At 41.6% G+C, this 25,296-nt stretch overlaps 1 protein-coding gene across 1 annotated transcript in view; it reads right to left on the bottom strand.

Annotated features, from left to right (window-relative positions):
- The window catches only part of nav3 (neuron navigator 3), a 301,610-nt gene extending 280,906 nt beyond the window's left edge, over window positions 1-20,704 (bottom strand). The window contains exon 1 of the mRNA XM_070992307.1: window positions 20,507-20,704. Coding sequence (XP_070848408.1) covers window positions 20,507-20,575 — 69 coding nt within the window. The 5' untranslated portion in view covers window positions 20,576-20,704. The remainder of the gene's footprint in view (window positions 1-20,506) is intronic.
- Between the last annotated feature and the right edge of the window lie 4,592 nt (window positions 20,705-25,296).

Raw genomic sequence — 25,296 nt, 5'->3', positions numbered from 1 at the left:
TTTACCTATTCACTTGAGGTGTCTCACCTGTAAGTGTTCATTTTCACTTTAATAATAATTATAATAATGTAATGTATGTAATTTAAGGCATAAGAGCCATGTCTAATTCAGACCAGCACAGACAGTTCACTGATGACTGTTGACTTTTCATGTTTAAAAATGTTTAAAGAATCAGTTTAATTGTTGTCAAATTAATTTAGCCAATAAACACGTTAACTAACTGTCAAACTGTGTGTGCTGCTACATCTTTCTTTGTGCTACTAAAATGTTTAACTTGCTAGCACCAGTGCTACCACCTTAAAAAGTAGGCGTACAGCCCTGTTCATATCATGATTTATTCACTCAGTCTGTTTGCATTGCACTTGCTTACTTATATACTAATTAAAAACACATGTGAAAACAGGTGGATGGAAGAGCACTGACTCACTCTCATGTGAACGAGCTGTCAAAACTGCAAAGATCTCATTACTGAGATCAGAGATCAGGGTCCTGGACGTGCCTGCGGTTATAGATATTAACCATCACTGAGACGATGTTGATTTGTTTTCAGGATTCGAACCATTTCCAGCAGAGTCCATGGTTAGCAGACACACCTCACTAATGTCCCCTGAAGATTAAATCAAAACCTTCTACCACTGTATGTCTTTCATGCTCTGTATCCCTCTCAGCTTTATTCATGTCTCAGTAAAACTGAACAAAGAAAGACTAACACCCTAATCTCTCTAAATCCATATAGGAACTTCCCAAGAACAGCTTAAGCAGACTCAGTGCCAATCAGTTTTGAAAACTCTTGTGCTTCTCTGTAATGATCTTTGATTAATTTACTGGATTCCTTATTCATTGCTACATTAGTTATTAGAATGCTAAATGTTTTGCTTTGGCCCTTCACCAACGTGGAGGCAATCGGCGGCATCATCTTGTGAAACAGACTCAAACAAAACTGCAGAGTGCCTCAGCCAAGAGGCCCACAAATAACACCAGAATTAGAGATGAGAAACATCGCTTTCTTCCAGACAGCATGTTTATCTGAAGGGACAGAGACAGCGTTTTCATCCAAGGCCAAGCTCCGGTCTCTGTGATCAGTCGGCCATGTTGCGGAGGAAATGCTTATTATGCGGTTGTGCGCGGGCCTTGTTTGTTGTGACCTTGAGGGCTCTTCCCATGGCACAGCGGGGCTCTGTGAGAGCAGTGACCACAGGAACCGCCCTGGGAAAGAAAAACGAGTGACCAAAACGCTGTCAAATGTGCATGTTCTCTCCCATCTACGGGTCCAGCCTACAAAAACAGCTTCCCGGTCTGACAGGATTTTGACACATTACATTGTGTCTCCATCTATCTGGCTACATCTTAATCTTCTCTCCCTTTCATCCCTTCTTGCTCATCTCAATTCTGCTCCACTTAGTTTTCTGCCACGAAACCACAAGATTTCTTTCTGCTTTCTCTATGCATGTCACCACAAAGCATTGCAAAGCCAATGGCATGTATATGCAAGCAACACCATCAATAGTTTAGTCACACTTATGTGCATGGACTATGCCACATAGTCAGCTCTGTTAGCCACTCCCTTCCTCCTTGCAAGTAAAGCAGCACACGTGGTTTGAAATAGATCCAGTCGCTTCACTGCAATCAGAAGGTCGACCAGAAATACTCCATCAATTTGAGGGCTGGTCGGGTTCTTCACACTGCTGCTGTATGCCTTTAATAGCCAAGACTCTCTGCAGCAGCTTGTCATGGACACACAGCTGTGCTGTTTGTGCAAACGTTAAACTCACCCACTTGAAGGCAACCAGCAGGGCCTGTTAGCTGACAACTGAACTAATATTTTAAAAGTAAATCTGATGTTTGGACACTCTGGTTGTTCAGCTGGCAAAGACAAGTATAGACCATACCATGCAAGACACAAAACAGCAAAAAAAGCAAGAGGCATACTGCAGTGATACGCAATCAGAATTGACAATTCATTTAAGCTCTTATGTTACCTCTTTAGACAACAAATGTTCACAGGATGTAAAGTAACTTTTGCTCTCCAAAAGATGCCATTACCTGAAATGTCAAGGCACAAAGGGGTAGTAGAAGAAAGGTCTCGCTTTCATAATGAATCTGCTGCCTTCACATCTCACAATGAGCCACTCGAGGTCAATATTAGAGCCATTCTTCACCTGTCAGCCCGTCAAATGGAAGCGATGCCTTTCTTTACCTTCCTGCCACGTCTCCAACGTGTTTATTCAATGTGCAGGTACGTGCATGTTCCAGCAGACGGCAGGGAAAAAAGACACAGTTTCTCATGTCAGGTGATACGTCAAGACCCAACAACAGAGGGTGAAGGAGCTCTCCTCTGACGATTTATTTTTCATCCAGATGTTGACGCAAGAATTAGACACTTCACAGTGTGAAGTTAAAAAAATGTCAGTCAGTGACTCAGAGTTTACCAGAGGATACAGGGACGATGTTTACAGCATATTTAGAGTGTTTGTTGGTGAGAGAGACTCTTTAAAGTACAGGAACAAGCTGGAAAGAAGTAAACTTTGTTACAATACTTACAACACTTGTAACTCTGTTACATTCAAGGGCTAGAATAGGAGCTCAATAGGAAGCACTCTCACCTCACAGCAATTAGATCCTGACTGTGAAAAAGGTTATTTTTCCTGATCATGTTTCATTTTGTTCCCCAAATTCCATGTTTCCATATTCAATATTAAAATATTCAAAACGTTTCCCCTCCACACATGAATTAAGGCACACATACAAATTGTCTATTGTGTGTGGAAAAAAAAAAAGCAAAACCACTACATTAAAATCCTTTAAAAATCCTTCAAATGGCACTCTCTCTTCATCTCTTATCAAGGTTGAAGTCCACTGCCAGTGATTGTAACTGCAGGAACAAAAAAGACATTTTTGACAAGAGGGGGGCTGTAAGACATTGCACATTATTTATCAAATCAATGTTCTGCAGGACAGCATCCGTTTGCTGCTTGAACATACTGGGTAAATGGGTCAGACAGAGGCTACTCTCATGCTCCAGTAATGCTCCTCCTGGTTCACAAAGCTTGACCAGAAACAGATGTAGTTTTTTCATCTTTCCCAACAGAATATCTGACATAAGGTCTTGTTACCGCTGCCACCATTTTTGGGGGGTATTTGTGTCTGTTTGTGTGTGTTTGTGTGTGTTCTTGTGCCCCGTGCGTATGTGTAAACAGGACCCCTCCCCTGGAAGAGGACGGCGATTTGGGGGAGGAGCCAGCCAGTGTCCAATCCCCTGCCGGCTTCAAGAGACGTCTCAGCCTGGCAGTCTGCGGCTGGCATCTTTGATGACCAGTCCTCACAGGAGAGATCCACTTAGTGTGTGACAGATTTGTCAGAATTGTATTTTGGTAGACTCGAATTAAGCTGAGCTTAGTTTTGATTTGTTAGCTTCAGTAGGCTTAGGGGTGCTTTTCCCTTGTATTTTGGTTCTCGTTTTGTTTCCATTTGAATAGTAGGCCTCATTTAGGAGGGTTTTGTTTTCCATTTTGTTTGGTGTGGGATTTAGGTAGCTCTCATTTTTTAGAGAGTTTTCTTTTGGTTATTATTATTTAAGCTCTTCCTTTTGAAGAGATCTCTTTTAGTTACAGTTAGTTAAACTCTCATTTTAGGAGAGTTCTCTTTTGGGTTTTGATTATTTCATTTGTTTGAAAAGCACCCACTCGCTCTTTTCGTTGTCTTGGCCTTTTGCCTTTTGTGATTTGAAACAATTTTGAATACTTTGATTTGAATAAATAACTTCTTTTCAACCACTTCCACCGGTTGTTTCTTGTTAGTTCCCTACCCCTAGCGAGCTGGGTCGTAACAGGTCTTCAACAAACTCACGTATTGTCGTATTATATTGACGTATTTTTGGAATTTCCCCTTGAGGGACGAATAAAGGAATATTGAATATTGTATCTGTTGATGTGGTTGCACTTCTGTGACGAGCTCTTGCTATGCATGCTGTCTCTCTCTCTCTCTCTCTGTCTCTCTCTCTGTCTCTCTCTCTCTATTTCTCTCTCTCCCCGAGAGGATCATAGGGCCCTTGGCTGAACCTGACAGTAGAACCCTTCTGTGAGGACATTCTCATCTAAAGGCAGTTTTCAGAGTTTCCCGAAATACTCACATCTGGGAGGACAATGTGACTCTCTTGTGTTCTCCTCTCATCTGTTTGTATTCTGCTTCTAGTACAGTGTATAATGACACAGGCTCCAGCCCCTTTGTCCCTGCACAGGATGAGTGGATGCTGAGAAAGCAGCAGTGGATGAATCACATTCAAAGAAGGCAATTTTGTGGTGTTGCAGGATGCAAGAACAACATCAGACCGACTCAGAAGTAAACATAAAAACTGAGCCAACAACCATGAAAGGATGGTCGGAGAAGTGATGATGCATGCAGAACTCTATGAAAATGTCTTTCAAGAAGTGATTTAAAAACCGACAAACTTTTGAGTAGGTCAGCATCAGCAGCATCCACCAGGTTCCATGCACTTAATCATGCTTAATTACGAGATGACTGAAGATGCAAGGGAGTGTGAGGATCTCTGGCACAGTGAGACGTCTTCATGTCTTCATCTGGCTAATTTTATGGAGTCATACTAGCCACCTTCCTCCCTCTGACATAATAAATCTACAGCAGGAGCTCTCAACCTCTCCTCAGGACTCTCCTTGCTAAAGACTGGCCAAAGCCGGTGAGTCATATTCAATTACTGCCATGGACTCAAACAACAACATAGCCTGATGTACACAAGGACAGCAGTGCTACTAGAGTGCTCACTAGAAATAACATCAGCCCCCACAGGATGACAGTGGCTGTAAAAGGAAAGAGAGCAGGGTGCCCTTGTGATTAAAAGGCTAAATCTGGAAGGAAATGGTGAATCTGTGGAAGAGACAGAGTAGTTCTCACCCCCTCCCTCCTGGCACTATAAAATACATGTTTAACATCAGAGGTTGGTCAGATCTAAATATGACAAACTGAACAGGAATACTTGGATACTTGAATAAAAATATGTCTGTGTTGTGTGCTGTTTTGGCTTGTTTCCTCCATTTAGAATAATGAACTGTGGTGCAGCAGTAGATATAATAACCTTGCAGTAACAGCTAAGTACCAGCAAACTGTTGCTCTATTGTGATCTACTGTTCCTTTTTTTCTTTTTTAAGTTTTTAGGAGCATTTAAGCACCTTGACAGCACTGTAGCATATTAACCACTTTGTCTAATTAAGTCCTGCTGATATGGAAATTAGGAATCCGTTACTTGACAGTTGCTGGGCAAGATGCAAGAAGTTGGAAGGAATGGCAAAAACACCTGGTAGTTTAATAAGTGGCTAAGACATACACCGTTTCCAAAGATAAGTGTTCATTCAGCAGAGCAGAGGAGGAAGTCACACCTCACAGATTATCTATCACCGCTTGTCTCCCAGTTCTGTCTCCATAAACATGTGTGATCCTCAATTAAATAACACATCACACAGACAAACTATGTTTAATAAGACCAGAGAAAGAGCAAAACATTGGCGCAGAATACAAAGCAGCTAGATTTTCCCTCACTGCATCCATGCGCAAATTAAACAAGCTCACCGCAGTGGGGATTATTCAGTCCCTGGTTATTTTGCTGTTGAATTCAAGCACTTACAAGTAACACCCAGAGGACATAACCTGTACGACTTGATGCACAGGACACCGGTGGAATAAATGTGATTCTGATACTGTGTTCCATCATGTAGCAGGTACAAGCCTGCATCAGTCATGAATGAGTGACTGTGTCTCACAACCCCGCGGCACTGTGGCCCCTCTTAGGACCCCGACTGTTGTGATAATCCTGTTATCTGACATTATAGGTGTTTGTGTGTTTGTGTGTGTGTGTGTGTGTGTGTGTGTGTCTAAATGTTGATGCAGACACACCGGAGCACCAGGATAATAATACAGTACACTTCACCTGCCTCCATGTGTGCCATGTTAACCCTCACAGCTACAGACGAGATCTAAGCAAATCCATTTGGATGCAATCCAAACACTTTCGCATGTATGCAGGTGCACTCACATGGGCACTGTTATCACTGACAGCCTGCGTCTTAGTGAGATCCCACCACGCACTCGAGGGGGGCATCATTACATGTCAACACACTGTGCATTGACCATGCATAATATATGAAACATATGCAAACTAAACCCAAGCACACAGGCTGGGAACAATACCAACTCAAAATCCAATCATTACGCAGTAGAACAAAGAAGAGCACACTGCAAAGACACTTCAAGACAAAATTCATTGTGATGTCAAGTGTTAGCTCCAACACTGCCACTGTTCCTGCTGGTGCTAGAGAAAACAGGTACATCAAAGGTACTTTTAAGGCAAGTTTTGAATAAAAGCATCAACCAAATGCTGTATTCTGCAAAGTTCTGATTTTATTTGTTAAGCCGAACAGTCCGACGCTGTCACATCACCTTTGTTTCATGACTGTCAGCATCGCAGGCCACACTCTGCACTCTGACTACAGTCAGAGACACAGCACAGGTCTCAAGGCATGAGATGATTACCATTTATATAGCTAACACTATCAGTTACAAAGCAGATCCCTTATTCACAGGTTGTTGCTCCTCTTGCATGGATGATGGGATTCCATTTGAACACCTTGCACCCTGTTTGTGGCCTCGTCGGCTTTTACGACAAGGTAATATTTCAAGATGTAGGACTGCGAAAGACCTCGTGTACAAAAGATTTCAGCTGTGGTTTGTCCAAGACATAAACATGCACACGGCATGCTGCCTGTAGGTGAGGGCAATCCATCTGAATCCACCATCTCACTGTAATCACGTCCAAAAGCTGCCGGATTTAAGACGGGGTCCTAATAGATAGAATGCCACTTGACTGTGGTGCCTGTACGATCAATGTGGAAACTTGAGTCTTGAGGGAGTGGCAGTCTCATCTCAGTAGCATGTGGCACATGATAAGGAGAGCATGCCATTAACTATGCCTGGGGGAATCACACTCTTGATGGTATGCCAGGATTTCTGAGGTTACCATTCGGTACTAGTTGGCACAGCCCAGTAGGGAGTTGTGTAAGTTACCGGGATGGAGTAAGGCAGCCCTCAGAGGGAGTGCATCTTGTTAAAGGCAAATTACTGTATATTCCAAACTGAGGTATTTCCCATAAATCTATCTGTTGTGGCTGTATGGGTCAACTTGTTGTTAATCACTCTTTGTATAGAAATTCAAAAAGATGAAGACTCGTGCAAAATCACATATATCAAGGCTAAGCTGTGCAAGCCTCCTACAGTCAACAAATTCATTTGCTGGTCAACATTTAAAATTTTAGGAAGTGCAATGTGTGTGACATCAGCAATACATAATAGCAGCTGCTTTTACATTTTCCATATTTTTGCTCAGACTGAGACAAGATTTTGAAACGATTCATGCAACAATCATGTTTACTTATGAAGCTGTAGAAGGACCCTAGACAATTCTAGCAGCAAAACAATGTTTTGGGGATGTACTGTATATACCTGGATTTGGGGTTTTACTTGCAAATTGAACGACATGAGCCAGGACATACTCTCTTGGCAATAAATTCCTTCTGATACAGGATTTGTGACAGACATGTTGAGTGTGTTTCTGGTTTTCTGAGCAACAGACTCTTAAATTATACCCCAAAATGCCACCAATGGAATACAATACAGTCATATGAAAAACAGCTCGAGGGTGTGCTTTAGGAACAAACAGCAGAGTCTGCATCTACTTATGATGTGTATTAGAATTCTAACCTCTAAAATATGCACGTTTCTATTTAATTTCTGCCGACTTGATGTAAATTTGGTAACTTGGGAAATTAACATGGTTTAACATGTTGAAACTAAATGATGGAACCTTTGTTTTGCATATTTAGACATATTTGTCTTTAATTCTCAGTCTGTTTATTCATATTTCAACGAGAGGCAACTTGTCAGTTGTAACAAAGCCACCAGAGAAATTTGTGGTAAGTAGCAAGTTACCCAAGTTCAAGTCATTTTCACCAAATTATGTAGACAATCAAAATTAAAAGTAAACAGTATACATTTCTTTTCAACTGTAAAAATATTACTGTCAACTCAGATGTAGATGTATCTGTGGGAATTATACAATCTAATACCTTCCATGAACTCACATAGGGCCGTTATGTCTCCAAAAAGACATTAAAGATGTGCTGTTGGTCTTGAAACTAAAATTATTCTATTAGAGTCTAAAACAGAGCACCACGAAGACAAGCCTGTATGTCTATACAGCTTTAAGAACTGCTTTGTGCAAGTAAGCGAATATCAGAAAGTCTGCAAGGATGTCAGAAATGTGATTCAGTGCGTCTGAAGCGATCAAACAATTATGATAAGGGCAAATGAGGATGTGTGATTTCCCCACCCAGCTGATTCAGGCTCCAGATAGCTTCATCCGGTGCACAGGCAGTGTCAGTGTAGCTGTAGCAATGTGGGGTGCAGACGGAGCTCGCCGGCCTCCCTGCAGTGTCATGGGGTTCACTTTTCTTCCTGCCTGCACTCTCATTCTCTTTCCTGACTCAGTTTTTCCACTTTTGCTCATGCCCTTCGTCTCTCAGGCGTCAGTCTTGTGTGGCATCTCGGTCTCTCTCTGTGCCTAATCTCGTTCTTTATCTTCCTCTCCCTCAATCTCTGTCTGACCTGGACATCACCGCTCTCATCGCTTTGCCTCTGAGGCTTGTTTCCGTGAATGTCACGCTTGTGACGCTGTCCTGTTTTGACATGTTTTCCCTCCAACTTTATTCAGTGGTCTAAACCCACTAATTCCTCATGGAATGAGCTGCTGATGCACCATCTCGAGCCAAGTATGTGTGTGTGTGTGTGTGTGTGTGTGTGTGTGTGTGTGTGTGTGTGTGTGTGTGAGAGAGAGAGAGAGAGAGATAGAGAGAGAGAGAGAGAGAGAGAGAGAGAGACAGAGAGAGAGAGAGAGAGAGAGAGAGAGAGAGAGAGTATGAGGGTTGAGGTGGAGGAGTTCTCTTTGGATGTCACCACACTCTTACCAATAGTACTGACATGTAGAAAGATTTGTATGAAGAAGTGTCAGTCTAGCAAGAATCTTTCTGTGGCTACTGTCATCTACGGAAAACATGGATGTTCTGCTAAACTAAGCAAGATTTTATCTAACAGGTCTGTAAGTTGGAAGCTCTGTCAGCAGCCCCAAGAGGCTACAGTGTTCATTACACCACACATGTTGCTGCATGGAGTACAATGTGCTGAAGTAAAAACCATTGATTCCTTTAAGTTGAAATAAAGGTCTACCATATCACGTTACTAAGTATGCTCAGCAATGTCCATACAGGATTCTGAGATCCATTGAATGGAACACCGACATTTTGAGAGCCTCTGCACTTTATGTCTTGGAACACTCCAATCACTCAGACTGAGACACAAACAGTGTGTTTCCCAATTCAACCTGAATACACACATTTTAACAGACAGAAATAATAAAGTATGCTAATGATATATGTAAAATGCATGCAACTCCTGAAAAACAGGGAGCTTTCCAGACAGACAGACTTGCTTTGCAGTTATGTGTCAAGACATTCAAATCAAATCAAAATCAAATCAAACTTTATTTATATAGCACTTAAAAACCCATCCCTCCCACCCTCCGTATGTACAAACACCCACCCTCAACTACATGCACACACACACAGACACACACACACACACACACACACACACACACATTCTTACTGCAGACAATAGCATGGGTAACAAGACATGGCACGGCACTAATGATTGAGGAGAATGCCACCTTTGGGGTCGTCCACACCGAGAGACATCAGGGACTGTGAGCACAGGGGGCACCCGCACCCGGGCCCACCCGAGCCCGACAGACTGGTGGACCCCACACAACCAGCCGGGCCAAGAGGGCCCGAGGACAGCACCCCCTGCAACAGATCAGATACATCTCTCAGTGTGGAGGACCTGCCGAGGAAACACTGGAATTAAAAATAAATAAATAAATAATAAATAAAATAAAAATTTAAAAGAAGAAAAGTTTATAATAAGTAAAGTAAATAAAATAGGGTAAAATAATACAACATATAAAACATGAACATTGAATGAAATAAGATGAGTAAAGGAAATAAACAGTAAATAAACTATAAATGAAAACTATAGATAAACTATAAATAAAATTAGTAAATAAACATGTCATTAAAACATACAATTAAAATGTGATAAGATAAGAAGCCTGATTAAAGGAATGAGATAAGTCAAACATATCAATTGAAAGCCTGATTAAAAAAGTGAGTCTTGAGCCTCTTTTTAAAAACATCTACGGTCTCTGCGGCCCTGAGGTTCTCGGCAGGCTGTTCCACAGTCGGGGGCCACAATGACTAAAAGCCGCCTCCCCGTGTGTTTTAGTTCTTACTTGTGATATGGTTAAGAGGACCTCAGGGTCCGCGAGGGTTGATATGGTAAAAGAAGGTCAGATAAATAAGAAGGCCCGAGACCATTAAGACATTTGAAAACTAATAGAAGAACCTTAAAATCTATCCTGAGACGCACGGGGAGCCAATGCAGCGATTTTAAAAATTCACCATAGTAACACCAATGACGATCCAGAAGGAAGTAAGCCCAGAGATAGGTTATCGCATGAAGAGCGCTCCCACCACTCCTGAAACCCCCTCCTCTTTATGTAAACAAGCAGGACCTTTGTGATTGATCTCAAAGGAGGAGACGTCAGCAGCGTTTTTTCGAGCTGGAATATAACTTTCGACCACAAAACAGCAAAGGTAAGACGAACTGTATGATTTAGCAAAGTTTTTTTCTGCTACTCTTCGGCTGCTCGCTCGCAGAGTTTTTGTCGCACAGTGAGGAAGCAGACATCTTTGTGATCATCACTCTCTGCTTTCATATGATACCAGGCTTGTGTGGTTTGCATGAAGTGGCGAAATAAAGTGGACGTACGCTATTTTCGTCTTTTTGTTACAAGACATGCTTGCGGCTATGGTGGTGGAGCAAATTGCTCATGTTAGCCTGGCAAAAAAAACGACAGACATGGCCCCTCTTTTTCTTCAGTTCTTCCGTGTCATCATGTTCTACTCATTCTGCAGCTTCGATTTCAGAACTGTCAATATCTGTCCCATCCATCTTCACCGTAATGTAACACCAGAGCACTACAGTTTACCCTCACCACGGCCCGCACCATGTCTGTTTAGAAGCGCAACATTGAAAACAGTCCCGTCTGAAACAGTGTCATACGGCGCAAAGACTGAGAAGACCAAAGTTATCTGTGTGTATTGTCGGTGTGAACTGAATTATCACCGTAGCACATCCAGTCTGAAATACCACTTGATGGTCAAACACACGGCTAATGCGAATTCTCCGCCGCCTCCTTGTCAAAACCAGGTGACAATGGATGGCTTTCGACAGAGGCGTATGGATGCTGTTATGTTCAGAGGAAACTTAAGAAAGGAAAGTTTAAGCCATGGTTTAACTGCACTATAGGCTGAGTCCTAGTTTACAATGATGTGCACTTTGTAACTTTATCTTGTATCACCCTGTTTTGATCCCTTAGAAAGGGTTGTTGAAGGGGCTTTTTTGTAACCAAGTATTTATTTTTTGTCATCTGTTTACTGACAGAGTTAAAATGTGTGAGATTTGATTCATTCAAATGTGAATTTCTGCTCAAAGTGAGAATGTTAGTGTGAAATATAACACTACACATTGTTTTCTGTAAAAAACATTTGCACAAAGCAAGCCTATCCACTTTTCCATGTTGATAACAGTATTAAAATGAATTAATGGGACATTTAGAATAGATAAAAATGTGCGATTAATTTGCGATTAATCACGAGTTAACTATGACAGTCACTGGCAGTGCTACTGTCTCCTAACAGCATGCATTCATGGTGCAGAACTGCAAATAGTTCCCAAATGCATTAAAAATTGAGTTTATGAAAGCTAATGTCAAATATTCAGCGTGAGCAGGAGTCGGTGGGAATTCAAGTTTTACAAGGTTTTGGCTCTCTTTGGCTTTTAGGGCCTCAGGTTTTTGTCATGTCAATAAGGAGAGTTTCACTCAGCTACAGTACAGATTAGCAGTCATGGCGCTTGAGGACTTTTAACAGGCAAAGTACATATTTAAGATCGAGTCCTCCAACTTAAACATGTCAAAGCTGAAAACCTTTGCTCTTCCCATGCTCTTGCCTCCCCTGCATCCTTTTCTGTTCTCACTGCCTGAACCACTAAGCTTGACAGGAATATTGCATACTAGAAGGGGGCAAATACTTTTTCACAGCACTAGTTCAGTTCACAGTTCGATTCAAAATTTTGAACTAAGTTCACCGTTACAATAATGAACTAGTTCATAGTTCTTTTTTTCCATATGTTGTTGCAAGCTATTATTTTTCTAAATTATTGCCACAGCCCATATAGAACCACAGACAGAAATTATTTTATGGGTTTTAACACTGTAACTAAGAATTTTTCCCATCCTCACCGACCTTGACATAAAACTCAAATGATCATACGACGCCTCCTTGCTGCCTTGTCACCATCCTGCTTTTGTTTTGATGATGCAAGCGGCGGTGTGACACTGGTGGCTGGTGTTACTAGATTGGGTGTTTTTTCCACTCAAATTAAGGCCTGTTTCTGGTGTGTTTTACCCAGGTTTTCGCCTGAAAGGCTCTATAGAAATCTGCCACCCTATTGAATGAAGTTAAACTGAGAGAGTGTGCCGTTCACAGACACCAAAATGAACGAGTTCACAGTAGCGTTCAGCAGGCGGTAATACAATACGTTCAGTTCACGTTCGCCCAAAATATGAACGAGTTCATGAGCTGTCATTGAATGAACGCGTTCAGGCACAACACTGCCACAAACCATTAATAGCGGCAGCAGACAGAATTGGTGGAGTAGGATGCAGGATATGCTCTCCATATGTTCAAGAGCATTCAGTGAACATTAACTGTCCTGTGGGTTTAGTGATCCCCCCAAAAATCAATATGACATCTTCCTTCATTATCCTTCATCCCTCCTTCAGAAGGCAAGAGAGCATATCTCCAGTTATAACTCACATCAAATAACCTCAGAGCACTTGTGCAGGATAAGTCAAAAGAGTACTATCAGACAGTGAATGAGCGTTGATCTCATGCATACAGGGTTCTGCTTTCCTTTACAAAAGGGCAACATGTTCATTTATGGGGGAAAAACATCAGCAGTCTTTTTTTCTGGTTAGTTTCAGCTCCCACAAATTCTTTCTCCATAACACTGTTAGGCTTATTAAACCCAGATGTGTTGCCCAGTTTGTAAAACTTTGAACAAAGAGCTCCACAGTGAATACTAAATCATGTGAAGATGTCCTGTTATTTTATATGTCTTTCACATTGCTGTAGTGGACCTGTAGGCCTCTCTTTAGTGCAGCAATGCTTCAGCTTCACCTCAGACACATTGATAGATTTTCAGGTTCAGGTTCTGCTCTGCACTGCAGGATCCTTATATCTGACCAAGTAATGTGTTGTAGGTAAAGAAAAAAAATCTATTTTATTTTAAAAAACAATGTAATTTTTGTGAATTCCTTCATATCACCGGTAGCAATTAACATGTAAAATTAACAACCATCTATATATTTGTAATATATGAATAGACATTAAAGAATGGGGGAATGGCTAAAATGAAATTAAAACATCTTAAATGTTGAAATCAAATGCAAAAAAAAAAAAATGAGCAGAACTTCCCCTATTGTGAATTTTTTAGGTAATGTATTAATTATAACCAATTCTATTTTGTACAATCACTCTAAAACCTCTACCACTTTAAGATACCTTTATATTTTCAAGTGAGATTGATAAATAACTTTATTTTTGATTGCAATTATGAACATAGTTTTTTTTTTCCTTTTATCTTGCAATTTATTAAATAAGGGCCCAGGTCCTATTTGCTTTACAACAGATATGACTGGGCCCTGTTAATGAAAATGCCTTCACGGCATGTACAACTTAAATTTGGAAACAAGTCCTGTGGACTGCTGAATTTTTTTTCATGAGGTTGGTGAACCGGCGCACCTGGAGAAAGCCTGTATGGAGAACACAGAGGGAAGCAGGGCTGGGGGTTGAAGCCTTACTTTCTTACAGTAAATACAATGCAGCCCTAACTCTCCTCTGGTTGATTCAGACATGGCTTAGATTGGACCAGCTGTACGTCCAGCACATCTCCTGTCAGCCCTTGTACCTTTCTGGTCAGTCCAGAAGCTTCTGTGGATGACAAGGGGGACTGATGGGCCTGCTGCTCCCCCTCCTTCCCTTCAGTGTCCAGCTGGACACACATTCCTGTCCTCCGCCTTTCTTTCCTTGACCTCGGCGTTTTCAGCCCTAACTGTCTCGTCTTGGACCTTGTCGTCCGGCCCTCCAGTGTCTTGTCTCAGGACAGCTATTCGTGGACATTCCTCATATCTGCCCTCAACACATTCAATATTCTGGAGCTCTTGGTGGAGCTTCTGAATTTTGTTCCAGAGATCAGAATTCTCTTGGCTGATGGTCTCTGCAGCAGACTTGATGTTTTTATGCTCCCTGTAAAGTGACTGTTGCTGCGTGAGCTTACTTTCATAAAACCGAAGCATCTCCCTGAGGGCAATGTTCTCATTCTGCAACACATTACACTGAGCTTCTTCCTGTTCCCATTTTTTAACCCAAGGTTTCACACTTCTGCATACAGATTTCAACTCCTGCTTTCTGCATTGGAGAAAGTCACATTGGTCCATGCGTCTGACATTAATGGCTTTCAGTGTTTCATACTCGGCCTTCATCCTTGATTCATCGTGAAGTTTTTTGGTCAAATCCTGATGCTGTCGTTGTAGGTCAGTGATGATGTGGCTCAAGGCTAGATTGTCCTCCTTCTTTGTTTTAATTTTCTTTTCCAAGTGATTTTGCCTGAAGATTTTCTGCCTGAGGTCATGAAACATGCCCTGGAGCCAATCCCTGTGCTTGCTCAAGACATTGTTTTGAGTCCTTATCACCTGATATTCATTCTCCAAGGCTTGATAGTCCTTGAATCGCTCGTGTATTCCTTGAATTTCTTGTTCAAGAATGTGGTTGTCTTGGATGATTTTTTGCGTTTCTTCTTGAGCAACCCTACATTTTCCCTCCAAGTCTCTTTGACGCTGGAGGTTAATATCCAAGTTGGTCTTTTTGTTGAAAAGATATTTGTTTGAATCTCTAGCTGCTTTTCTGTCAGCTTTTAGCTGTTTATATTTCTCTTCGAGATCTTGGCTATCAAGCTGTCGGGCATTCTCATGCCTGATATCTTCTGTTTCCTCAGCAGCAAGACAAATGTTGTCAAGAAGACTTTCTCTATCCTCTGTGCGTTTCCAAAACCTAAACATCTTGCTTTAGTTTATGTCTACTTCAATATACAACTGTAAATGACTTGTCAAGTGTCAATGTGATACTATGCTGGGCAGTGAAATTGTGCTAACCTTATATGTGTGTAGAACCGACTGGAACACAGCCCAGCAGGAACAAAGTTCTTTGATGTGCTTTGATGTTTGTTAAAAGAAGATCAAAGCCCCGCCCCAAATGTGGAAGATCAGACGGTGATGTCACAGTGACATCACATTCCTGCCACCATGGATTCAAAAAAAAACAAATAACCAAACCAAAACAAAACAAAACAAAAAAAGGAGATTGGAGGCTGCTAACTAACATTTAGAGATAACACTAGAAACAAAACAATAGTGACACTCCACACACGTGTTTGGTCTTGCCTGCTTGCTAGCTGTAAAAAAATAGGTAACTGTTTTGTGTGGATATCAAGTGCGAAATGCCAAAATGGATGCAAACAAGATTCTGAATGGAAAGTTTAGTTTCAGAAAGTTACCAGATTGGTCGACTGACAAGACCAAAGTTATCTGTGTGTATTGTAGGTGTGAATTATCACCGTAGCACATCCAGTCTGAAATACCACTTGATGGCCAAACACACGGCGAATGCGAATTCTCCGCCGCCTCCTTGTCAAAACCAGGTGACAATGGATGGCTTTCCACAGAGGCATATGGATGCTATTATGTCCAAAGGAAACTTAAGAAAGGAAAGTTTAAGCCATGGTTTAACTGCACTATAGCCTGAGTCCTAGTTTACAATGATGTGCACTTTGTATTTTATACTTTATTTTGTATCACCCTGTTTAGATCCCTTAGAAAGGGTTGTTGAAGCGGCTTTTTTGTAACCAAATATTTATTTTTTGTCATCTGTTTATTGACAGTGTTAAATTGTGTGAGATTTGATTTAGGAATGGTCCGATCCAGGCCAAATGACTGGATTGGATGTCGGATTTTTGTTTTTCAACCTGTCCGATCCGATACATAAACCCAAAACATCTCATATTCCTCAACTTCACTTTGCGCGACATGCCGTAAACACAGAGGAGCTGTTGCCGCGGTTGCCATGTGCCAATGTTTTGACCACGTGACCAGAGCATGACCAGGAAAGCTGCAGAGACATGTCTGCTGTGTGGAGTCATTTCACATTAACGGAGGAGAAAGGCAAAACAGCAGAGTGTAGCATTTGTAAAACGAGTGTCTCAAGGGGTGGCAGCAAAACCGGAAATTTCAACACGGCAAACTTGATAAAACATTTGCAGAAACGTCACGCAAAGGAGTACGGAGACTTTTTACAGGCGAGTGCAAAGAAAAGTGAACTGCGACAACCATCGTTGCAGGAAACACTACAGAAGAGTGTAAAACTCGCTCCAGAGAGCACCAAGGCCAAAACGATAACAGAGAAAGTTGTCGAGTTCATTTTACTGGATGACCAGCCGCTTTGTGTAGTGGAAAATGTGGGTTTTAGAGCTTTGTTATAACATTTGGAGCCGCGCTACCAGCTACCAAACCGACACTGCATCTCTGACACACTAATCCCACTGAAGTACAAACAGGTGAGCGAGTTCATCTCTAAATATTTGGAAAATGGAGTTTGCAATTAATCGGGAATTAACTATGAGATTAATCGCAATTAAATATTTTAATTGTATGACAGCACTACTTTCATCACAATACAATTACCTTATTTAGCTTCAGCTCAAATAAACACATTTAAGTGTGCAGTACCGCTTTAAGGCGTCTTTCTTGCTAAATTCAGTCCTACTGATTTATTTAGTTCAACATTTATTGCATGCTTTCATGGTGATCTATAGGTTGAAGAGCATGGCCTTTCACAGTTCTGCACAGTGTGGGGTACATCTGCATATGAACCTGCGAGGTAAATTATTTAGTCAACATATGCTACATGTTCTCACCAAGTGCCAGTGTATCCTCTGTTCTGACATCAGTGCAATGATACGATGGTAGGCTTCAAATACCCGTAATAAAAACTGATCCAGTATTAAATTATTCACTCATCTTTCACCAGCAAGCCCGCTGGAGCTTGAGAACAGTCCATCACATATGAAAGTCCCATAAGGGGGGAAAGTCAGTTAATTCTTACAAAATTTAGTGAGCGCTCTCTCCCAGCGGGCCAGCTTTAATGCATGGCTAATGCACGAAAACCATGCATATGCAAAACAAGCGCTTTGTTGGGATGTACTGGCTGAAATGGTTAAGATAATCCCCATTAAAGGTTTTGCCAGAGCACAGAAGAAGCTTTCAGGTGATTGGCTGATGAGAATACTTCCTGGAGATGCCTTAGCAACCCAGCTGCCACCCCTGCCTGACCATCCGCAACCAATCGCTACGAGCAAATTTTCCCTTGGGGTCAGGTGAGCAGTCCAGCCGTAATCACTGCTTGTTCATTCACGGGGATGAACATGTAAATGAGAAGTAGCATCCATCTGGGAAAAAAACAGAGAATAGGAGGTGGAGGAAAAGAGTGAGAGAGGCGTGGGAGGGAAAGAGGACGAGAGAGTTGGAGGGAGGGGAAGATAAAGAGTCCCAGGGCAATGGAAGGAGGCGCGCTGGCCAAACATGGATTTCTTTTGCTTGAATTTATAACTTTTGGTTTTTTAACTTTTGGATAGTTGGCACAAAGATCCAACATGTGATCTCCCTGTAGGTAATCACAGGGATAGATTACAAACGCTACACAGATCTGACTGCATGTTTACAACATTTCTTCGATGTTAAAGCCTTCCTGAACTTGATGTATTTGCATCTGGACTCCCATCAGCCAAGCTGTGCTATATTTACCATACAGTGTACGGAGTGGTATTGATCTTCTCGTCTAACCCTAGGCCCCTCCATTCAGATCAAAGTGAAAGGTGACAACTGGGTCACATTATAAATCATTGGAAAGAGAAATTACACTCTATATCTGTGCAAATGTTTGCTGTAAGTAGAGCACCTGGTTTGGCTGGTTTCAAGTATCAGGGCTAAAAGAGTGGCCTCAGAATGAGACTTTGGGGACATAACAAAACCCATCAAGTCAGGCAATTACAGCACACATCCCAGTGTAACCACAGAAAAAACACCAGGAGTATCAAAACCCTTCCAAGAAGCTCTTTTTGCTCCAAAACATTCGTCTTATAGCTGAAGGTTACAGTTCAGACGGAGAGGGAGCACATATCTTTTGGCATGACACACATCTTCAAACCAAAATGGTAGCCAAAGTGAGCCAAATCAATTCCCTTACCAGATGAATATTTGATGTCACTCTTTGCTCAGTTCCAATCTCAGCTTCAAGGGAGATTTTGCCTCCATTTTGAAGGCCTGACAAAGAACATGATGCTCAAATCATGGCCTTGTATATACTTATGTGATGTTTAGAAAGAGGCTGAACACTGAACAGTGGGCATGTTTAAATTAAGGGTGAATTACATTTTGATTTTTGGAGTGGTCACATGGATATTTTTCTTTATCAGATCTATGTTAGGTCTGTTAGCATTGCATTCATCCAAATCTGATCACAAATTCAAAAGCAGGAACACACCTTCCTCCTCGGTGCCTTTACTAAAAGGGCATTAAATGTTGTTGCTTGGCAGCACAAGCAGCAATGCATCTGTGTGGCTTTAAAGAGCACAAAAAATAAAAAGTGCATTCCCACATGGCACTTAGGTCTAAAAGGAGGAAAAAAAATAATAAAGTGCAATCATCTTTTTTATGAGATCTTAATAGTGCTACAAATGTCAAACCTGATGTATTACTGCACATTCGCTGCTCTCAGATGTTCCCTGAGCTTCACCTGGACAATCATTACGCTTATCAAAAGCACTTCATTAGAGGAATCAGGTCAGAGGAAGAGAGAGAGAGAGAGAGAGAGAGAGAGAGAGAGAGAGAGAGAGAGAGATGTGTCCTATGTTTGTGTCTCTGCATTTCAGTCTGTGTATGCATTTTAGTAGGTGTGTTTATCTCATTCTATGTGCGGGTGACCATACAGGAACAGAAATGGTTCTTATGGTTTGTGTCCTTGTTCTTCTAATCTAATCAATACTACCTACATGCATTAACAGGCATTTCTGCATTGGATGCAACTCAGTGTACAGAAAGCATGTGTTCATGTGTGGTTATGTGCTCTGCTAAATAGACTTTTCAATGACCAGAAAGGCAGAGGCTAATGCTGCTGTCCTCCATCGATCCAGCCACCGCCACCACACAAGAATCTGACCCGACCGAGGTCATAGCACTGCATTCAGAGCCAGACTCAAAACAACCTTCCGCTAAGCTGACCATTATCTGTCCAAGCTCTGCCCTCCATCGTGGAATGGCTGACCATTAGTGCACATGATATGGCTTTACAGAAAAACTATTTTTCCTGTTTTTACGGGTATTATCCCCTTCCTATTCCCAGGGTAGTTAACATAAAAGGGGGGGGGTTCTGCCCACAGCCATGCCACATGAGCCCAGATGAAAGACTGGAGACGCTGAGGGGGAGCAGACACCCCCCACCCCCCACCCCACGTCTTTATAAATAGCTATTAGGATATATGGAGCAAAGGAGCAACTGGGAATTCAGACAACAGTAACAGTTGGACCAACATGTTCTCCTTTTTGTAAAAAGAACAACAACATAGGAAATAAACAAACTTTCATCCCTTGGCTTCTACGTACATACAACTGGAAAACACCAAAAGCCATAGCTGATAGCTTTTGAAAGAGTAGTGCGCACGCACGCACACACACACACACACACACACACACACACACACACACACACACATTGTGTTTATATCACTTGTGGGGACATTACATAGAATTACATTCATTTCCTGGAGCCTTACCCTAACCCTAACCCTAACCGCCTTTATCTAAACCTAACCACTATTTACCTATTCCTAACCCTGTACCTATTCTAACCTTACCTAACCCGTAACCCTATCCTCAGTCTTCACCCTAAAATTTAATGATTTCCATTAAGGGGACCTGCATTTTGTCCCCCTAAGGGAGGTGAGTCCCCACAATGTAACTGTGTAAATAGATTTTTGTCCCCACAACGTGATAAATACCTGGTCTCACACACACAGACACACGCAGCAGGAGAAGATAAAAGAAGAGCGTTTTGTAGCAGAAAAGGTAAAAACAACATGCCGTAAACTTTTTGCCAACCTTCTTCTGGTCCTCCAGCTTTTGACTTGTCGACTTCTTGCCATGCTTGCTGGCTTCTGGTACATCCATCCCTGGTCCAAATAAAGAATAACTCCAGTAAAATCACAGGAAATAAGTCAAAGACAATCCAGGTGGCTACAGTTTGCCGACGAGGGCCTGTGTCCGGCTTACGCCTTCACCCGGACACAGGCGATCCATGGCAGGCGATGGTTTTTGTGGTTAAAGTAAAAAATGTCTCTGAGCAGTATCAGCACCAGGTTGTGGGGAACCGGACAAATGGCAAAAAGGTAGCAAAAGGCTACCGACAGAGCGCCATTATGATGACCAGAGCGAAGAGAACACTGAGGAGGATGCTCTGCCTGCAGGTTGTGTAGTTTTGCATGAAGATAACAGTTATGCTAGCCTCCTGGCTCCAGCACAGAGGCTTCCCTCCACATCTGGGGAGAGAAGAAAGATACAACATGCTATCATTCAAATGCACAAAGAGCCACAAAAAGAAGACGTATAGTTTGAGCTTCACAATTAATGAAAATCTCTCTGCCTCTCCAAAAAGTCAATATTCCCCTCAGTGCTGCACTGTACAAATGGCAGAGGTATCTGCATATCAAAGTGAATGTTGCCATGGTGCTCAGAGAGGAGGAGAGCCAAGGAGAAGCTTCTACTACATGCTGTTTGTTCTACGATGAGAGATTGTGTTTGATTGTTGTCTTTTTTTTGTCTTCAAACCTATTTTCCACCAAAATATAGCTGAGGAAGGACTGAGTCATGCTGAGGTCGGGTAAACTCGCACCCTGGGAAGGGTCCAAACATGGAAAGACCACAGGATCCATGGCTGCCCCCTCAGTGGACTCTATGAAGGTTCAACTTGTCAGTTTGGTTTATTTACATCCTGCATAACACAACATCTGCCATTCAAAATGTATTATACTGTCCTTATGTGGGAAGATTTGTGAATGAGGCCCCAAACATGCCAGTGTCTGTCATACTTTACCCAATGGTCTACTGTATGTAGGACCAATTCTATTCTATTCTACCAATTCTTGCAATTCTTTCACAGTAAACCCTTATCATTGTCGTTTCACTTCAGTAAAATATAGCCTTATGCTCTATACATTTATTTATCCATTTTTAATCAAAGTTATGATCACAGTATAATTACTGGAAGATTAACAGCTTCAATTCAACAGACAGACATGAGAGTAGTGGTTCCATGGTTTAGAATGAACATATTCACTATATGCCATGGGGCTGGCTTTGGTAAAAAATCTGTTGAATGCTTTACAACACAGACTAACGCTTTACGGAGTGAAGAAGAGGCCTAAGAGCAAAAAAATTGACTTGCTTGCAGATAGTAAAAGCAAATTAAATCTTGAAGAAAACCAGGTGGTGAGGCTGCACCAGTCTCTCAGCTTGTACTTAAAAGGGTGTATAATGTACTGCAGCTACTGCAAAACAGACCAATCACGCCACACTGCACAAATACAGTATGGAGGGCCATATATAGTTTCCCCCCACTGAAACACAATTGTACTGTCACTAAAATCAATACTCCCTGCCCTGCTATTCAGCCACTATCCATCCACAGAAGTTGGCCAATCAAACGGTCCAATAATCCCTAATGCACAGTGTGAGAAGTCATCTCAGGAAAACCTCCCAAGCCAACCACCAGCAGGTCATTAGGCAACCTGACTACATCTGCTCTCTGAACACTGGCCAGATCTGAACAGTTTTCTTTGCGACTAAACACTCACCCGGCTCCAGAGTGCCATGTAACGCTGCAACCCTGTCAGTTACTTAAGGGCAATCATGTCAAGTGCTGCCAGCTCAGAATCGGTTCTTAGGGGACATGATGAATGGAGCGTTGAAGCCCAGTGAGACTTCCACTGAAACCCAGAGTGTTAGCTGCTAGCAATAAGCTGTGAAAAGCACTCCTTTCAAGCACCATGGGGACGTCGTCCCACTACGTTATGTAGTAGCCTCAAACAACAAGCAGTGCACAGGGAATGTTGGCAGCAATAGGTGATGATAATAATGAAGCCAGTGCTCTCTTAAGACTAGAAACACCACAAATTTTGGCACAGGCAATAACACTGCATCCCAAAAAAATGCTAAAAAAGCACAGCTGTATTGCTTCTAGACTTCCCCATTTCCCTCAGCAATCAAATTTCATGGGGGGCTTTCTAAACTCATGCATACTGCATGAGTGCTAATTTCCCCTTTTTTCTTCTTGAATATTACAAAAGAAACAATGGAACCTCACAGGGAATAGCATGGCATAGCCTACTTTCTGTTTGCTGCAAGGAAGAGACTAGCTGGCACTTGCTGTCATAGAGTGACAAGATGGCCTCAAATGTAGGCCACTGGAGTCAGAGGTCACCCTCCATCTGCTTTTCCTGACAAGCAACAGCAGGTACAGAGCATTCTTTTCAAGGAAGCAAGGACGGACTGCAGAAAAAAAAAAGACTGTATTACATCTTCTACTGTTTGCAAAAGAAAAAAAAAACCCACTTCAACAGGGTATCCAACAAACATTTGTTGACAATATTTAGATTTCCAACACTTACTGTTTGGTTTGTCAAAAAAACAATGAATAGCACATGAAACACAGTCTGTTGTCAAACTATGAAAAGGTGGACATCTGACAAACTGAAAGCAATTTATGAAATACAATGACCACTATTGTCTTCCAACTGTCCGTCCACCTCAGTTCCTCTCCGACTGTCTCTCTGCCTCTCTCTAAGCATCGATGATGCAATCAGTGTTGCAATTACTTCCAACTGATAGCTGCTAGCTCTGTACCATAGTTGCTAGAAGCTAAGGCTAGCTTCAAATACTGACAGACTGCGTCACGGAGGTCCTAACTCTGCTTTTGAGGTGACAAACCTAAAACAAAATAATAGAATGTCCATAAAAGTTCAAGGGAAATTCCAACAACTCTGTTTTTTACTTGACAACTCAACAACATTGACTTCAAGCAATCAAATAAATCATTTATGAAGAAAAAGACTCACCATTATTTTAGTGTTTTTGAACAAAAAGGCAAAAAGAAACAACCAACTCATCAAACTTTGAACTGGTGATGTTTCAACCTCAACAAAACCATGACCTTTGACCGAGCGTCAGCAACATAACCAGCCAAGAGTTTTTCTAATGCTGTTTGGCCAACTGACAAAATTAAAATTAATTAGCTACAGCTGCGCAAATTACAAGTGGCAGCTGTTGTTTAAGCTGGTGAATTTTACAGTTAGCCTCCTACAGCTTGTCAAGAGATGGTAGGTTATGGCAAAATGAAAATATGTGTGCCTGCAGTCTCAAATAATGATATAAGTGGGTGAAAGTAACAATTAAGTTAAAGCAATTAATTGTAGCAGATTCAGTCTTCTCCTCTCTGTCTCACAACAGGCATTTTAGACTGATTTAAAGACAAATATGCAGACCTGATTTGTGACAGCTGACAAATGAGACGTGTTTTTCAGGAGCACAGTTCACTCTCAAGATTGAGGAGAAACAGCATTAATTTTTTGTTGCTGATTGCAATTAACATAAGTTCTACAAAGCTCACAACAATTTGGTCAAGAGTCATTTTTATGGCTGTGTGTAGTAACTTTGGCTGTCCAAATAAAACTCAGTGGCAGGGCACCAGAACCATTCATTCAGGCTCAAAAGACAAAATGTCCAACTAAACCTTCTGAAAAGATTGTAAATACAATAAAACAGGATGCTTTCAGTATCTTTGACAAACATGTTCTTGTATTTATTGTTTAAGAGAATATTAATGTGTCCTTTAATCCCCTTTGGTTGTAAAGAGTCTTATTGGAAGCAAAATCTCCATATTTATGAGCAGCAGCCCCGACAGTTTCATCACAGCCGGGTGTGTTGATCCCACCTTCAATCTCTGCAAGCTGGTCGACATTTCCCCACACCCAGTGGCCTTTCACCGGCATTTGGTATTCAACGGGTGTCTGTAACTCTCCAAGTGGTCAATAAAGTTTGATTCATGAGGCCTGGGCCGTAACTACACGCTGCTGCTTTAATTTGAGGAGATGTAAATGATGGCCATAGATCCAACTTGATTTCCTCAGGGAGCAGAAGGGTTGGGGGTGCGTGTGCCATAAATTATCACCTCAATAGGTCAGAGGTGAAACATAAACGCCCCGCCATCACATTAAAATACTATAATTCCATAAATCTCATTTTATCAGCAACATCGAGAATCACAGCCAATCAAAACACATCTGATATGGTCGCTTAAAATAATTTACATGTTGATACAATTTGCCACATCTTGGCGCGTCACACTGTTTTTAATTGGCAAATGTAGCATGACATGTGCTGTAATTTGTGTACACATCTCTCAATATTAAAGCAGCACAGCAGCAGTATAGTGCAGCTTCATTCCTACAACAAAAATAAATATTAAGAACAATAAAACCTAAAGTACTGTTTGTTGTTGCTTTTAAACATTTATGATATTTTCACAATATAGAGTGTGAACTCTCATATACATACAGAATCTGCATGGCTGCACTGAGCCAGTGTCCACTGTATGGTGATGACTCAAGAGAAACAGAGTAATGGGAATATTCTCAGCAATTAGGACATTTGTAATAGCCTTGCCATACTTCAGTGCTCCCCAATGGACCATTAATAATACTGATAAATCTAATAAATGCAATAGGGATCCACTGCTAGCTTCATAGCATTTAGGGGACTGAACTGACCACTTGGCAGTTCCCTTGTAAAAGCCACAGTACAGTTAAAATAAACTTTTACAAATTGGAGCAGAAACT

Source organism: Chaetodon trifascialis, chromosome 22 (genome assembly GCF_039877785.1).
Source record: "Chaetodon trifascialis isolate fChaTrf1 chromosome 22, fChaTrf1.hap1, whole genome shotgun sequence".
NCBI lineage: Eukaryota > Metazoa > Chordata > Actinopteri > Chaetodontiformes > Chaetodontidae > Chaetodon > Chaetodon trifascialis.
Note: the sequence above shows the minus strand (reverse complement) of the source record. Positions and strands in the feature narration are given on the sequence as shown.